General features: G+C 38.7%; 1 protein-coding gene across 4 annotated transcripts in view; it reads left to right on the plus strand.

The window, feature by feature from the left end:
* orc5 (origin recognition complex, subunit 5) overlaps positions 1-17048 on the plus strand; it is a 62529-nt gene that overhangs the window by 20497 nt on the left and 24984 nt on the right. For all 4 annotated transcript variants that reach the window (XM_052033896.1, XM_052033895.1, XM_052033897.1 and 1 more), the window contains 4 exons: positions 1474-1564; positions 4813-4865; positions 7979-8091; positions 15046-15093. In XM_052033896.1, the coding sequence (XP_051889856.1) occupies positions 1474-1564; positions 4813-4865; positions 7979-8091; positions 15046-15093 (305 nt within the window). The remainder of the gene's footprint in view (positions 1-1473; positions 1565-4812; positions 4866-7978; positions 8092-15045; positions 15094-17048) is intronic.

The following is a 17048-nucleotide window of genomic DNA, read 5'->3' on the forward strand; positions in this document are numbered from 1 at the left end:
AAACTAGATTGGAATGGCTGAATTTTGCAGAATAAAACCTACCAAGTCTAGTCCCTATTCCTTGACCTCACCACATTGAAACCTCATCAGTCATTTGCTTTTTAAATAGTCACTGTGCTTGTGTGTTTTATTGCTCTCCCGTAGTTGCAAGTGTATTTAAATTGGGATTTTTATTTTGAGAATCATCAGGTTATTTGTGATCCACATTTAACTTGTATCCCTCATACAAGACTCCATCTGAACCCCCCCACCTAACATTTGAAGCTTTTCTCATCTTTTCCACCTGTTGGCTGTTTAATGTCAGAAATCTTTACACACTGTTGGGGAATTGAATGTTTTCTTATGTCCTGATTTGTAATTTGGTGTGCAAAGAAGAGATACATGCTTTTTTGCCATTGCATTTAGGGCATGTTGAGTGTCAAATACACCAACCAGATCTGTTTCAATTTCACACAATTATATTTCAGCAGCATTTATGAGATTATCAAGGCAAACAAAATTTTTCTATAAGTATTACAGTTGTAAATTAGAAATATTATTTTTCAACCTGCCACTTAATTTCTTTCTAAGTTTTACTCTTTGGGATTGTTGGTTCAGTGGCTGTTCTTTGACTAGTGGCTAAAATTAAATTCAGATATATTGCGTTTACAACTATTAAGTGTACATCTGAACAAAAATGAGGGCAAATGAATTGCATGGTCAATTATTGGTGAATCAGTTGAGTAACTTACAGTTTTAGTGATAAAAGATAAATACTATGTATTTTGATTCTGCAGCTAATTCAGTTAATGGTGGAAGATGAAGTATGCTTGATGATTTCAATAACTTAATTAAAAAGTAAACCTGCAGAGTTAATTGTATTCCTTTCACGTTGCATGAATACAATATAGTTTTTCCAGTTGTGCTTTGTCCTTGTGTTTGTCCCTTGGCAACTGATGTTTACCCCGACACTTTTTTGTTGCACTCCTTACTCCCTTCTCTCTTTATAATTGAAGTGGTTTGCTTGCTGAGGTCATTTTATAAAAGATATTTAATGTAATATCTGAAGTTCATCTTATCTATTTGCTGGTGAAATTGAATCATATTCATTAAGGAAGGAAGACTAAGATTATTGAAATTCTAACAGCTCAACAGAATTGTTGTTGAAAATGCAGTTTTTCAGAAATGTGAATTAGATTAATGTAAATGCGAAATTCAGGCTGAAATTATTTTTGGCCTTTCCTCAGGGCTTTGGAAGCAATGAAGGAAAATAAATTAAATCTCTGCCACGTTAAATGAGGAAAATAAACTTGGGTCAGATCCCTTTCCCTATACTTAAGAATGTCTTCTGCAAGTTAAAAAGATGCCTTCAGAGAACATCCCTGCCTTTTTAGAGGTGACTGTTACATACACTGGACAGCTACTGTTAAGGTATAGAGGGGAAAAAGAAATGCAGATACAAGGTTTGCAAAAGCTCTTTTTCTTTTCCCCAAGTCAGAGAAGAGGATACTCGTCGGCTGTGGAGAAACATTGAACCACATCTTAAAAAAGCAATGCAAACTGTTTATCTACGAGAAATCTCAAGGTAATAATCTGATGAATAAAACAGTGAAAAGGTTCTGCAATACTTTCTTGGTCAGGCACTGGAGCAGCATCTAGCGTTGAAAGTATGTGGCTTGAATATGATATTTTCTAAACTGGAAATGGAGCTATTACCAATTGAACAAAGCTGATGCAGAACGTTAGTAAAAATAAAATAAGGTTCTTTCTGTGTCACTATTAGAGTAATCTGGGATCTGAAACATTTTTGATAGTAATGTTTAATGGAAAACTTGGCTTATCTCTTTAAAAATGTAATTTAGAAATGTACAGTATATAATTGTTCCTTTAGATTCAATTAATGTATTCTAAGGAGCTTTGTAGGTTTAAACTTTATATATAGGCATGTTTGTATTTTTCATCGGCCACAAATTAAGCTCTCTCAGTTTACTGATTTAGAATTTACTCATGAATGAGGCAATAGCTCATACGACAGGCTTATTATATCAGCAGTAGAATCTGGCACAGGAAAATCAAGTCTAAAGTGGTTTAACTTGCCTTGGCTTTGTGTTGGCTTTTCAAGGGTGTTTGTGCCATAAGGACACATGGTTTGGGCATCTCTACTTCTAAGATTTTGTTGCAATTGTCAGGACTTTTGATGCCCTATTGTGCTGAGCCATTTTATCCTTTCTCATGAAAAAAACATGCTTTCATTTTAATTCAAAAAGAAAAGTAATCTGCTCCATAACTTGCCAGCAAAATGTAAAATTAGTAAGCAATATTATGGCAGTCAGTAGATCAAATTGCTTATTTAAGCTGTTCGGAGCAGAAAAGTTGAGCTTTTATTTTGTTAACTGCTAATACAGATATTCTTTGATATAAAGGAGGTTATCTTCTTGGAAAATTTTGTATTAAGTAAACATTTATAAGTTGAAAAGTTGTTTCCCAATGGTTTTTGTAAAAACTGGTTGTGTTGCAGAGCTCAACGACCTTTGTCCATAAAACCTAAACACTTAAAAATACATCATAAGTTTTGGAAATAATGACGTGCATAGTGTAATCTCCAGCAAAGTGAAACCTGAAGATCCTAGGGGGCTTGACAAGGTGGATGGATCGATCCTTTTATGGGAGAATCTAGAACCAGGTGATGCAGTCTGGGTGTACCAGATGCAAATGAGGCAATATTTTCTGAAGGTCATGAGTCTGTGGAACTCTTCCTCAAATGCCAGTGGATTTTTGATAAACAAGATAAGTTTATTGCAAGTAGGTGAGAATGCAGATTTGACGTTGCAACTAGATCAGCCATGATTTTACTGAATCGGTCAGCGGGTTTGTGGGGTTGAATGGTCCAATCTGGCTATTAAATCGTATATCTGTATGTAACTGGTAATAATGACTTTGCATGTTGAAGTTGCAGCGGGGTAGGTGGGTAGCAAATTTGTCACTCGTGTTTAGGTGATGGTAGTGGTTGTTTTGAGCATGCATGAGTTTGCAATGTTCACGATGAAGGGTCTTCTTACCACAGTTCCTGGGTGGCTGATGAATGAAAATTAAAGAAAGTGTCAATGGAAACCTGAAGAGCTCTCTTTATCAACTGATCAAGCTCCTTTCAACAAAGTGCAGCATCATCCATATGCTCTACTTTTTATTCTTAAGATCAAAAATCGACTGAGTTTTGTGGGTTCTGAGGTGGCTAATGAGGCCAGTGTGGTGCATGAGGTGCCTGATGCGGCAAACAGGTAGACTGTGTGGGAGATGGTGCACTCCTTTCCCTGCTTGTGCAGGGCTTCTCTGTGCTCCTAATGCTTGGTGTCAAGGTTCTCCACCCTGAATGTTCCTTCTCTGCTTTGAGTGGTCGTGGCCATGGGTTCCCAGGAGTCAATGGAGGTGTTGCTGTTTCCAAGGAGGCTTTGAGCACATGCTTGAATCTTTTCTTCTGACTGCATGCAACCACTTCTGATGCACTCCATATTGGGATTGTCATCTTTGAATAAGACAGTTGCTTTTTTGATGTAGAAAATGGCCTTTAAAAGCACTTTTGTGAGCTCTTTTGGTAGTGGTGGTGCTGTGTTTGTGGCTTGAACTATATCCATAATTTCCCCTACGCACCATTAATGAATGGGGGACGTCATACCACAAATCTATGATTATCTTAATATTGCACTTACTCCAAGTTTCCTGAATGGTAGCTTTGACTTGCTTCAAAGCTTCGAACCAGTCACAGCTGAACTTCAACATATTTGGTGTTTTAAGAAAATTCATCATCCATGCCCTCCCATGTTAATTTGAGTATTGTCATAATGACCTTGTTTTTTCCTGGATTATCATCAAACCTGGTCTGGTTCTGTGACTCTGATCAACTGACGACATGCTGAAATATTTTTTCATTCTCTTCTTTGTGATATCTCTGCCCTTCATAATACATGATTCTTGTCCAGGGTTGACATTCAGCTCGAGCTAATAAAGGTCAGTTTTCAGTACAGTACTGATTGTCCTGCTGGGGTACTTCTATAGCCAATAGGGATCCATCCATTCTGAGGTCAGATTTTGTAAATCTTGTGCTTAGCTTCAAAGATCAAATATGTCAGGTGAAACCTATTGTGTCAAGTGGCTGCAGTCTGTGGTTTAAAAGTATCTGTCAACATACCACAGCTCAACTTAGTGGATAAGGATCTTGTTGACACAGTTACACCTGTGATTTCAGTTCTGGCTGATATTTATCATTGAAGACAGACAAGAGGCTCTTACATAATCAATTCTCTGTCTCCACCTTCTTCCGAACAATAAAAATTCTTTGCTATAATTTTTAAAAATACTTCATAAGTTCAGGGTGTGTATTATAAAATGTCACTTGTGCTATAGCAAAAATTCATTAATCAACTGTTTGTACCTATTGACTTGTTTGGCACTGTAAATAAAGACACTGTATTTGGAGTAATCTTAAGTACCAAATATTAAGTACAGACTTCCAAGGTCTATTAGTAAAACTCAGGCAACTCAGCCTATTTGTGCTTGCATTTGAATTGATTGAATTTTGTGAGGTTGGTGATTTTGAAAAGAGCAGAGAACTGTCCAAAAGTATTTTTTTTGTCTGCAGTTATTTTACCTTGTATGCCTGAAATGGTTTATTCAAAGTGACTTGTTCCTCCAATTGATAAAGGTGGAGAATTATTTTCTGAGAATTGGATTATAGCTTTTGTTCTTTAAACCAATGCCTTTGTAAGAGATCATAGAATAAAACTATTGGCAAAACCAAAGGGTGGTTCTTGTTAAATATTATCTCATGTGTTTCAGTTCTCAATGGGAGAGGCTGGAGCAGGAAGATGAAGACAGTAAACACCTGAAAGGTAACACAGCTTGGTCGAATTGACCAGAAGAATCTTTGCCCTTCTGATGTTGCTGGTCAGATGATCAATTTTAGTATAGAGTCATAGAGCCATACAGCATGGAAATAGGCCTTTCGGCCATGCAGACCAAGATTCCCATCTAAGCTGGTCCTATTTTCCCACATTTGGCCAATATCCCTCTGAACTTTTCCTATCCATGTACCTGTCCAATTTCCTTTCAAATGTTGTTTATGTACCTGCCTCAACCACTTCATCTGGGTGGAAAAGTTGCCACTCAGGTTCTTCTTAAATCTCTCCCCTCTCACCCTAAGCCTTTGTCTGGTAGTTTTGATTCCCCAACCCTGGGAAAAAGACTGTGTGCGCATTCACCCTATCTATGCCCTCATGATCTTGTACACCTTTATAAGACATTCCTCATTCTCCGCTCCAATGGATAAACTCCCAACTTGCTCAACCTCTCTCCATAACTCAGTCCTTTGGGTCTCGGCAACATCCTCGTAAATCGCCTCTGTACTCTTTCCAGCTTAATGGCATCTTTCCTATAATAGGGTGACCAAAACTGAATATAATATTCCAAATATGGGCTCACCAATGTCTTGTACAAAGTAACGTATGAATTGCAAAGAAAGTCTTATTTGATAATTACAAATGTTAATCCTGTCTCATTACTACTAATAACAGGTTAAGCTGTACAAGAGTGGTTTTTAATCACAACATCTAGTTCTTAAGTCATTCTGTTGGGTTGGTCTCTATCACTCATGGTTTTCTCAACTGATGACTTATTCCATGTGTTTTCTGGTCCTCCTGCTCCCTTGGCTGCCAAGAAGTGAGAAAAAAAAAATGCCATGAAATGTTCATACTCCTGTGAATTAATTGATAATTTACAAGTAACATAGAAGCCTTTTTAAGGCACAAACAAAACAGGAAAAGTGTTCCAGCTGTAGCTTTCAAGAGGAATTAGAGTTAGTGTTTGATCAAACGAAAGGATGCAATGTTGTGAAAAAAGCAGTAAGCCTGAGGAATGGGAGAATTTGGCAAAAGAGGACCAATGCAATCGTGAAGAAAGGGTAAGTATGTTATGTGATTAGGGTGGTGAAAAGTATATAAATGCAGATTGTAAGAGCCTCTATAAATATGTTAAAAGGAAAAGAATAACTAAACAATGCAAGACCTTTGACTGAGACAGGAAAAATTATATGGTAGAATCAGGAAAGGACAAAAAAATAAACAGAAGTATTTTTGTGTCCATCTTCACAAGAGGAGACATAAAACCATCTGCAAATTGTGGAGAATTACTGGCCTAGGTTTCGCTTCTAAAATAGCATTTAGTTTAAAGAAGGTATTGGAGAAATTAATGTGATTGATAATATCTCAAAATGGTCTACAAATTTAGGATTTGAATGAGGTGGCTATATAAATAATGAAAACATTGGTTGTCATCTTCCAAAATTCCATAGATATGACAATGGCTCCCACAAATTAAAAGGCAGCAAATGTAACCAGACTATTTAAGAAAAGACAGGGTGAAAACTGGGAGCTATGGACCAGTTAGACTGATAACTGCAGCAGGGGAAATTGCTGGACTTTATTATTAAGGAAATGGTAATAGGGTACTTGTAAGATAATATCATCAAATCTTTTCCTCTCGGGGGATGGGGGGGGGACAGGGGGAACAAAATCCAGAAAATGTTTTATACCTTTGGCAGATTTATCAAGAATGATACTTCAATGTAATAAATTACCTGGAAGGATCAGAGTATTCAAAATGGAGTACAGTCTTTTAAACTGCAAAAGAAATTCAATTTCAGAATCAAAATGTATTTATGAATAGGAAATGATGTTTGACACATCTCTTTGTTTATTAACATGTACCAGCTGTTTGAAAAATGATGAACCAGTCAATATGATATATTTGGAGATTTGGAAGATCCTTGATAAGATTTGACACAAGATTATTAAATAAAATTAAATAGCATAGTTTTGGAGTTAATGTACTGGCATGGATTGTAGATTAGGTAATGGACAGAATAGACAGTGAGAATAAACAATTCATTTTCAGGTTTGAAGGCTGTGATTAGTGGAGTGCTGCAGGTCCTACCTATTCTCATCTGTGTAACATGATTTAAATGAGGGCACTAAGTATAATATACATTGATGCTACAGAGTTAGGTGACAGTGTGGTTTGTGAGTGGGATGCAGAAAGTGATGCCCATTCAGGACAGTGATGAGAAGAAATTCCTTTACCCAGAGAATGGGAATCTTCATAGTTCTCTACCCAAGAGTGTTATGGAGGCTCGGTTGCTGATTACATCTTGGGCAAAGGTTGATAGAATTTTAGATATCAAGGGATTCAAAATATGAGGTTAGCACAAAAAATTGTACTGTGAAAAGATAAGCCATGATTTTATTCAGTGTTGGAGCCAGCATAAGTGATCAAATAACCACCCAAGGAATAACCAATGTTATTCTTTGGTTCTGCACTAAGGTCCAATCTACCTCTTATTCACGCCTTTGCCATGTCTGCTTTCTTCCATTATGGTTACTTTTATCATTTGTGGTTTGGATTTTTTGTTACATAATTCAAAGCTATCAATTTATAACTATACTGTGTGGTGATTTACCTGCATGATCTTCATACTAATTACATAATTTAACAGTACCACCAGATTAGTTAATGGCTTTCCAAACATATGCTGTGGAAGCATATAATAAGTCCCATTCCACTCATTGTTTCTACATCTTTCCATGTGTTTCTAACAGCTATTAATTATTAAAGATTATTTCCAAATTCTGGTTGCATCATAAAAGGAACTGGGGATTAAAAAATAAACAGAATCATTTCCTAGTAGTAAGAAAACAAAATCAAGAAAATCTTTTCACCTTCAAAAGCCTGATCAAGAGTGATATTGCAATGATGGAGAGTATTACCTGGAACAAGAGTATTCAAAATGGAGCATATTCCAATTTTTTTGCAAAATTGCAAACAAAATTCAGTTTTGATGTGTCAACTGCTTTGTGGAAATGCTTATGCAGTTGTTTTTTGTCCATAAAATGTTTCTGCTTAAAGAACTGTAGAACTTGTAGTCTTAAATATTTTTTCTTTTCATGCTTAGGGCTTTCTGCTCATGGTCATGTTGAGCTTCCGTATTACTCTAAATTCCTGTTGATTGCTGCCTACCTTTCCTCCTACAATCCTGCTAGAACAGACAAAAGATTTTTCTTGAAGGTAATTCATTTTTTTAAAAATATTAATCCTTAATTATAATTAAACCATGTGGAGTAGAAAAACAAACTTCATACTGTGGATAATGGAATGTGGTGTAATTATGGATTTTAAGGGGGAAATATGATGATTGAATTACCTTAAAAGGTTTATAGTTATTCATGGAATTGAGAGGTTAGTGCTGTAATATGGCACTGAGATAGAAGGTCAGTCATGATCTTATTGAAATGTGGACCAAGCATGAGGAGCTGAATTCTTATGTTCCTCTTAATTGTTAAAGGCAGTGCTTTAAGAAATGTGGACAATTTTGCAAGTTATACATTCTCAAAATTTGACAGAAAGATTTCTTATCCACTTACGGCAAGCATAAATCTCTCATGTAGCTGACAAAATCAATGTGTACTTTGAAAGGAAATAATTTCTGAGCAGATATATCTTCCATCGCAATTTTCTATCGGTTGGTTTGCAGGTGTATGCAATTACTTTTTTAAATATAAATTTTTCATAAATGAAAATACTGTATACATATTAAAGCCCAAATTTAATGTGCCATTTACTAATTGGTGTGACATTTTATGTGCACATAATTTTACTGTTTCATCAAATTGTATTGTTTATGGGATCCAAAATAAAATTTTGTTGGGCCATATTTTTGCTGCTTTGGGATTGAAGATTTACTCTGTTACCCAACATTATTAATATATAACTATATCAATTACCAGCTTGTAAATCTGAGTTGTTACTTAACAATAGAAGCCTGAGATTTGTTGCAACTTTTGGCATTAATTGGAGGGAGGTGCCCTCATTATTGTAGAGTCCAATGAACGTTGTGTTACAGTACCTCATACTGAAGCACTCAAAGTGGTAGCCCTCTTAGATTTTTTTTGTGTTTTGTAGCAATAAAAAAACAGAGAAACTGCTGGAGTCCTTTATATATATAAAAAAAAATTCTCAGTGTTTTCTTTAATAAATCATTGGTATACTTTAATGCCTTTGTTTCTCAGGTTTCTATTACTTTGTGAATAGAAATTGAGATGCACCCATCTTATTCACTTTGAATAGACAGTTAATGGAATTGAAAGGAAATATGAGGAGTCATTTAATCACTATTTCTGTGGAAGTGAAGCTTCAAGCTTAAAATAAATATCTAATTTTGAAAGGAATTTACCTTCCCTTTCAGGATTGAGTTTATGCATATTTGAGTTAGGATTGTACATTCATAGGCGTGTACCTTCTACTTTTAAAGCCAGTAGATCTATTTGGAGTTGTTGGTCTTTACCAGTATATTTGTGCAGATGTTTGATACTCCCAAGCAAAGGAAGAAGTTCCCTTGAAAGCTATGATCAATTTAGCAATCTTTCAAAAATATCCCAGGGACTGGGCCAGGAAATTTGTCCACTGAATCTGTGCGAGTCTGACAGGCCCATTTATTTCAATGTGAAGAAATGCATGGGGGAGGGCAAGTGCAAGGTAATTTATATTTACATCAACTAAATAAAATAAGTAGTTAATTTCAATTGTTTTCTAACATTTTTAGAATTAGTGATAATATTTTAATAAGGTTTTAATCCCACCTCATTGATGACATGAAATTTCATGGTCATTGCAGTCCTGGGGGGGGCCGAAGAGCTTGTTTCTGTGCTGTGAGTTTATGGTTCTACCTGAATGAGTCGATGGGACTTATTCTGACTGGAGGGATCCATATTGGGACCTCTGCTGTTTGTGATATATAAATAACTTGGATGAAAACATGGATGGGTGGGTTAGTAAGTTCACAGACAATACAATGATTGGTAGCATTGTGGGTAGTATAGAAGATTGCCAAAGGATACACCGGAATATAGATCAGTTGCAGATATGGGCAGAGAAATGGCAGATGGAGTTTAACCTGGCCAAGTGTGAGGTGTTGCACTTTGGGAAATCAAATGCAAAGGGACAGTACACGGTTAATGGCAAGACCCTTATCAGTGTTGATGTACAGAGGGATCTTGGGGTCCAAGTCCATAGCTCCCTGAAAGTAGCTGCACAGGTTGAAAGGCTGTTAAAGAAGGTGTATGGCATGCTTGCTTATATTAGTTGAGGCATTGAGTTCAAGAGTCAGGAAGTTATGTTGCAGCTTTATAAAATTCTGGTTAGGCTGTATCTGGAATATTACATGCAGTTTTGGTTGCCCCATTATAGGTAGGATTGTGGAGATGTTGGAGAGAATGCAGAAGAGGTTTACGAAGACCCTGTCTGGATAAGAGGGCATATGCTATGGGGAGAGGTTGGACAAGCTTGGGTTGTTTTCTCTGGTGCGGCAGAGACTGAGGGGAGACGATGGAAGTTTATAAAATTATAAGAGGCATAGATAGAGTAGAAAGCTTTTTTTTTAGGTATCTTTTTTCCAGGGTTGAAATGACATACTAGAGGGCATGCATTTAAGGTGAGAGGGGATAAGTTCAAGGGAGATGTGCAGGGCAAGTTTTGTTTTACACAGAGGAGTGGGTGCCTGGAATGCACTGCCAAGAATGGTAGTGGAGGCAAATATGATAGAGACATTTAAGAGGCTCTTAGATAGGCACATAAATGTCCAGGGAGTGGAAGGATATAGACCTTGTGTAGGCAGAAGGGATTAGTTTAGTTACACTTTAATTACTCGTTTAATTAGTTTGGCACAACATTGTGTGCCAAGGGAAATAAAAGACTGCAGATGCTGGAATCAAGATGAAAAACACTAGGACGGTGGAGGAACTTGCCAGGCCAGGCAACATCCGTGGAGAAAAGCAGGCGGTCACCATTTCGGGTCAGGACTCTTCTTCAGGACTGAAATTGGGAAAAGGGGAAGCCCAATATACAGTATAGGAGGGAAAAGCAGAGCAGTGATAGGTGGACAAAAGAGGGGAGGCAGGGTGGGCACAAGGTGGTGATAGGTAGATGCAGGTAAGAGGTAGTGATAGGCAGGTGCTGGGGAAGAGGAGAGAGCAGATCCACCAGGGGATGGGTTAAAGGTGAGGAGAGGAAACAAAAGGGGGTAGAAAAAAGAGAGGCTAGGAAAGGGAAGAAAAGAAGATGCATAGTTGAGGGGTGGTGGTGGGTGGTGGTGTGGGGATTACTTAAAGTGGGAGAATTCAATGTTCATGCCATTAGGCTGCAAGGTTCCAGGACAGAAAATGAGGTGCTGTTTCTCCAGTTTGCGATTGGATTTCTCCTAGCAGTGGAGGAGGTCGAGGACTGAAACATCTGTGATAGTGTGGGAGGGGGAATTGAAGTGACTGGCAATGGGGAGATGCAGAGCGCAGGTGGTCTGCGAAACGGTCACCTAGTCTGCATTTGGTCCCTGCCTCTTGCAAGGATGCAGCTCCTCCCACCGTGTCTCTTGCAAGGATGCGATCAGTTTTTCTCAATTTCTATGCCTCCACCGCATCTGCTCCCATGATGAGGCTTTCCACTCCGGGACATCCAAGATGTGTAACTTCTGTTCTAAACATGGCTTCCCCTGATTGTGGTCGAGGGAGCTCGCACCCATATCTCTGCCATTTCCTGCACCTCTACTCTCAGCCCCACTCCTCCCAGACATCAGGGATAGGGTCCTCCTTGTCCTCACATTTCATCCTACCAGCCTACATGTCCAACACATCATTCTCCACCACTTCCGCCATCTCCAACTGGACCCCACTACCAAGCATATCTTCCCCTCCCTACCCCTTTCTGCCTTTCACAGGGACTGTTCTCTCCGCGACTCCCGAGTTCACTCCTCTTTCCTCCCCCCCCATCCCGCTCCCACCCCAGGAACTTTCCACTGCCCCTGGCATAGGTGCAACACCTGCCCCTACAACACTTGCCCCCACACCACATCCATCCAGGGACCCAAACAGTCCTTTCAGGTGAGACAGAGATTGACCTGCACCTCCCTTAATGTCATCTACTGCATTCATTGCTCCAAGTGTGGCCTCCTCTACCTCGGTGAGATCAAACGCAGACTAGATGACCGTTTTGCAGAACACATGCTCTCTGTCCGTAACTGTGATCTGCATCTCCCCATTGCCAGTCACTTCAACTCCCCCCCACCCCACCCCAACACTATCATAGTCAGTCCTAATCCAAGCGCAAACTGGAGGAACAGCACCTCATTTTCTGTCTTGGAACCTTGCAGTTTAACGGCATGAACATTGAATTCTCCCACTTTAAGTAATCCCACCACCGACCCCCCCCCCACCCCCACCAAACCATGCCTCTTCTTTCCTTCCCTTTCCAAGCCTATCTTTTTTTCCTACCATCTTTTTTCTCTCCTACCTTTGACCCATCCCCCGGTGGATCTGCTCTCCCCTTCTCCCCAGCACCTGCCTATCACTATCTCTTACCTGCATCTACCTATCACCACCTTGTGCCCACACCACCTCCCCTCTTTTGTCCACTTATCACTGCTCTGCTTTTCCCTCTTATACATTGGGGTTTCCCTTTTCCTATCTAGTCCTGAAGAAGGGTCCTGACCTGAAACGCTGACTGCCTGCTGAGTTCCTCCAGCATCATAGTGTTTTTCATCATTGTGGGCCAAGGGGCCTGTTTGTGTATGGTACTGTTCCTTGTTCTATCACTTTACTCCCAATCACGAGTTAAGTGATGTCTAGTTTAGGTCTTGGCAGGGCCATTTGGGTCTAGATCTCATCACGCCTTCGTCCAAACCTGGGCCAAAGAGCTGAATTTCAAAGCTGAGGTGAGAGTGACTGCCCTTGGCATCAAGGTGACATTTGACAGAGTGTGGCATCAAGGTATCCCAGTAAACCTAAAGTCAGTGGCCATCAAAGGGAAACACTCCAATGGTTAGAATCATATCTTGCCCAAAGAAAGATAGATGTGGTTGGTGGTCATTCATCTGAATCCCAGGATATTGCTGCAGGAGATCCTGAGGGTAGTTTTCCTGGGCCAACCATCTTCAACAGCTTTATTGATGACTTTCCCTCCATCATAAGATCAGAAGTGAGGAGGTTTGCTAACGATTGGACAATGTTCTATTCATTCATTACTTCTCAGTAAATGTAGCAGTCTGTGCCTGCATGTAGGAAAATCAAGATAACATACAGGCGAGAGTTGATAAATGGCAAGTCACATTGACGGCACAAAAGTGCTAGTCAGCAAACATTTCCATCAAGACAGAGTCTAACCTTCTACTCTTAACGTGTAGTGACAATCCCATTACAAAATCTCTCACCATCAATGTCTGGTCACCAATGACCAGAAACTCAAATGGATCAACTACACACATACTGTAGTTGTAAGAGCAGTTCAGAATCTGCGTCTTCATGGCAATCGACTTGCCTCTTGACACTCCAAAGCCTTTTCACCATTTGCAAGGCATAAGTATAATGAAAAACTCTCCACTTGCCAGATGAGTGCTTTTCCATTAACATTCAACAAAACCATATTGCTTAATTGACTCCCCATTCACCACTCCATTCATTCCCCTGCTCCATGAGACACACTTAAGCAATACCAAATGCACTGCAATTACTTACACGATTACTCCAACAACACTTCCCCATTTCAAGTTTTTACTATTAAGAAGGACAAGGGCAGCAGGCATAGGGGATTGCCATTGCAAACAAGTTCCCCTCCAAGTCGCGTACCATCCTGACTTAGAAATGGCCATTCCTTCATTGTTTAAATTCCTTTTCAACTCCACCATAGGAGTAACTTCACTGGAAGGACCGCAGCAATTTGAGAAGGGCAACGAGGACAGGCAATAAAAGTTTTGGTAATGATTCCCAAATACTGAAGAAATGAATGATAGCATTTTCTGCAGTGTTCCAACAACTTCTGCTGATAGTATGAAAATATTTAATTTCTGTGTGGAATCCTAATCTCAAACAATAAATCAGTTTATTTTATTGCATTCACTATGATGGTTATCTGTCTAACTATGCAACAGAGGTTACTGAAACTGGTTGGTGCATTGAATGCTTGCTTTGTAATTTGCATAAATGTAAGGTTGCCCTTGGGAAATGTCAGTAGTGCATTCAGTGTTGAAGCTTGCTTTCTAACAAACTCTTCACTGGTTCAGTGAATTGGGTTGAGTCATTCCAGCCTGGAAGAGCCTGGATTTTGATTTTAATGCTGAGTCCTTTGACAGTGTGTGCAATTTGTGTTCCATCTGGTGAATATAGAGCTGGTTACATCATACAAAATTATTATTCTGTGCAACTGTTACATAAAATACATCTATTATCAGTAGTTTATTCAGATTATTGGGCTTTTTATTTGAAAGCATTTTTAATAATGCAGGATTGTGAAAAGATGTTTGCTAAAGTAGAATTTAGCAAAAAGACAGCTGGAGGAACTCAGTGGCTTGAGAAGCATCAATGAGGTGAGGGGGCAGGGTATAAAGAATTGTCAACATTTTGGGTCAGGATATTGACCCAAAACATCGACAATTCCTCCCCGCCCCCCCCCCCCCCCCCCCCACACCCACACACCCACACACTGCTTGACCTGCTGAGTACATTCAGCAGTTTGTTTTGCACTACATATTCCAGCATCTGTGGTTTCCCATGTCTCTAGAATATAGCAAACCTGTCAAAAAATAGAAAAGATCAGATGTGGGAATATTGTATTGTAATTAAAGAAGTAATCTGGGGCACTTAGAATGTGAGCAAACACAGCAGCCAAAATGTGCATGCAAAGGTTATTTTACCTAATTTTACCAGAGAGCATTGTATTGGTGGCTAATTATAATTTATGGAAGTGAAGTTTCCTATTTTACTTAAATTGTCTAGCTTTCAAGTAGATGTTGAACTAAGAATTATTTTTGAATTATTCCAAAGTTGCTATGATCCCAATTTTACTTGAACATAAAATAGATTTAGAATTTGGAAAAAAGGGTAAATCTAGTTGTAGCTTTTTATTATAGATACCCAGTCACTTTGAGTACATTGCAGATTAATCCAATGCTTAAACCTTTATCCCTGTTATTTTTTCCAGCATCATGGGAAGATTAAGAAAAGTTCATTTTTGAAGAAGCACGAAAAGGTAAGTTGATATTGAATGTTGTGGTTGCTTGGTCAACTAATATCTGAATGCTCTTTTGAGCGATTTGCACCAAAAGGCACATGTAGCTGTAACTTATTTCTTTAAGAATAAAGGTAAATTGTCTAGTACACTCCTTTCAAAAAAAGACGTGAATGTTAGAAGTAGAAGAGGTAAAGCTCTTCTTGTAAGCTCAGTCTCTTAACAGTTACAGACAAGAACCAAGCTACTAATATTGGCTAGGACAAGAAGCTGCATTGATTTCATATTTGAGCTTCGTATAACCAAATTTAAATAAAATTTTGTTGCCTAAACAAATTAAAAGGTATATTTTATGACCAACAACTTCTGATCACTGTCTGCTGGTGTTCGTTATGGTTATTTAGGTCAGTTGCTCAGAATAGCCACGTTCATTGTGACAAATATCAAAGCAGTTTTCGTACCACTAGTACATCGCTGATACAATTAATCAATTTAGAATCAATGAAAACCTTGAAGCAGGTATTGGTTTATTATTGTCACTTGTACCAAGGTACAGTGAAAAGCTTGTCTTACAAACCGATCGTACAGGTCAATTCATTGCACAGTGCAGTTACATTGAGTTAGTACAAAGTGCATTGATGTAGTGCAGGTAAAATGATGAATTAGATTTTGTTTGCCACTGATGAAAGAAATGTTCATATAGAATCATAAATGGCCAAAGGTATTATCTAGTTCACATGGGGGGTTCATTGGGACATGCAACCAAAGTATATATTTCACAATCTGCAAATTAAAAGCTGTTACTAAGTCCCCACCACTACCACCACCCTCATGCAAAAAAAAATGCTCAAGTAGTGGTAAATTCACAAATGCCTGTAGGAATGACGGTTGAAAATCTAATGAACTGACATTGATATAGCAGAACATACTGGACCTGTAAATGATGCTGATGTTTCAATCTACCGTTATTGATTAGGATGAAGTCTGGAAATACTGCCAACATGAATAACACTGGGTTAACTCCACAAGTGCTGAGAAGTAGTTTCCAGTTTATTGGGAAAGAATTTGTTTTTTTGTTAGCTTTACATTCTGATCATTTGAATAACTGGAGCCACCAACTTTATTAGAACTTGAGTTGTACCAAAATAACAGGCTTTAATGGTATATTTGGTTAATTCAGAACTTTTACCAGTTTTGCTTGTTTTATTTTACAACTTTTTTAATTATCCATGAGATTGCTGGCAATTCCTGCATTTACTGCCCTGGAGAAGTTGATGGTGAGTCGCTGCCTTGAACTGCTATAGCAGCATGGTGAAGGCAAGGTTGGGTAGAGAGGTAGGTAGGGATTTTAACCCAGCACTAATGAAGGGATAGTAGTTATGTCTCCAATTCAGGATGGTGTGTGAATTAGAGAGGAACTTGAAGTTGGAGGTGTATTTTGCTTACTCCCTCCACTCAGTGGTTAAGGAGCTGCTCCCTGAACCACAGGATGGAATCAGTTTATTTGAAGGCACAGTGGACATGATCTTCACCACTTGATAACTCCAAGAAAAATGCAGGGAGCAACTCTAGCCACTATACCTGTCCTTTTTCAACCTTAAAAAAAGCCTTTGACTCCAGAAATTGGTCTCCATTTTACATCTGTTCCATGACAGCATACAAACCATGAAAGTAACCAAAGGGTGTACAACTGAACCATCTTGATCAAAACTGGTGACAAACAAGGCTGAATCCCCCAACATCTTTCTCATTTTTATTGCCACAATACTGCACCTTGCCTCCAACAAATTTCCCATAAGAATGGAGCTAAGCCTCAGGATTCATGGCAAACACTTCAACCTACAGCATCTACACTCCAGAGTTAAGTCACCCGAACGTCAGTATTTGAGGTTAAGTATGTAAACAATGCATTGTTAACTCACTCATTGAAGCATGCAAAACAACTTGTCTTCTTATGACCAAAGCAAGATAAAGGT

Source organism: Pristis pectinata, chromosome 19 (assembly GCF_009764475.1).
Source record: "Pristis pectinata isolate sPriPec2 chromosome 19, sPriPec2.1.pri, whole genome shotgun sequence".
Taxonomy (NCBI): domain Eukaryota; kingdom Metazoa; phylum Chordata; class Chondrichthyes; order Rhinopristiformes; family Pristidae; genus Pristis; species Pristis pectinata.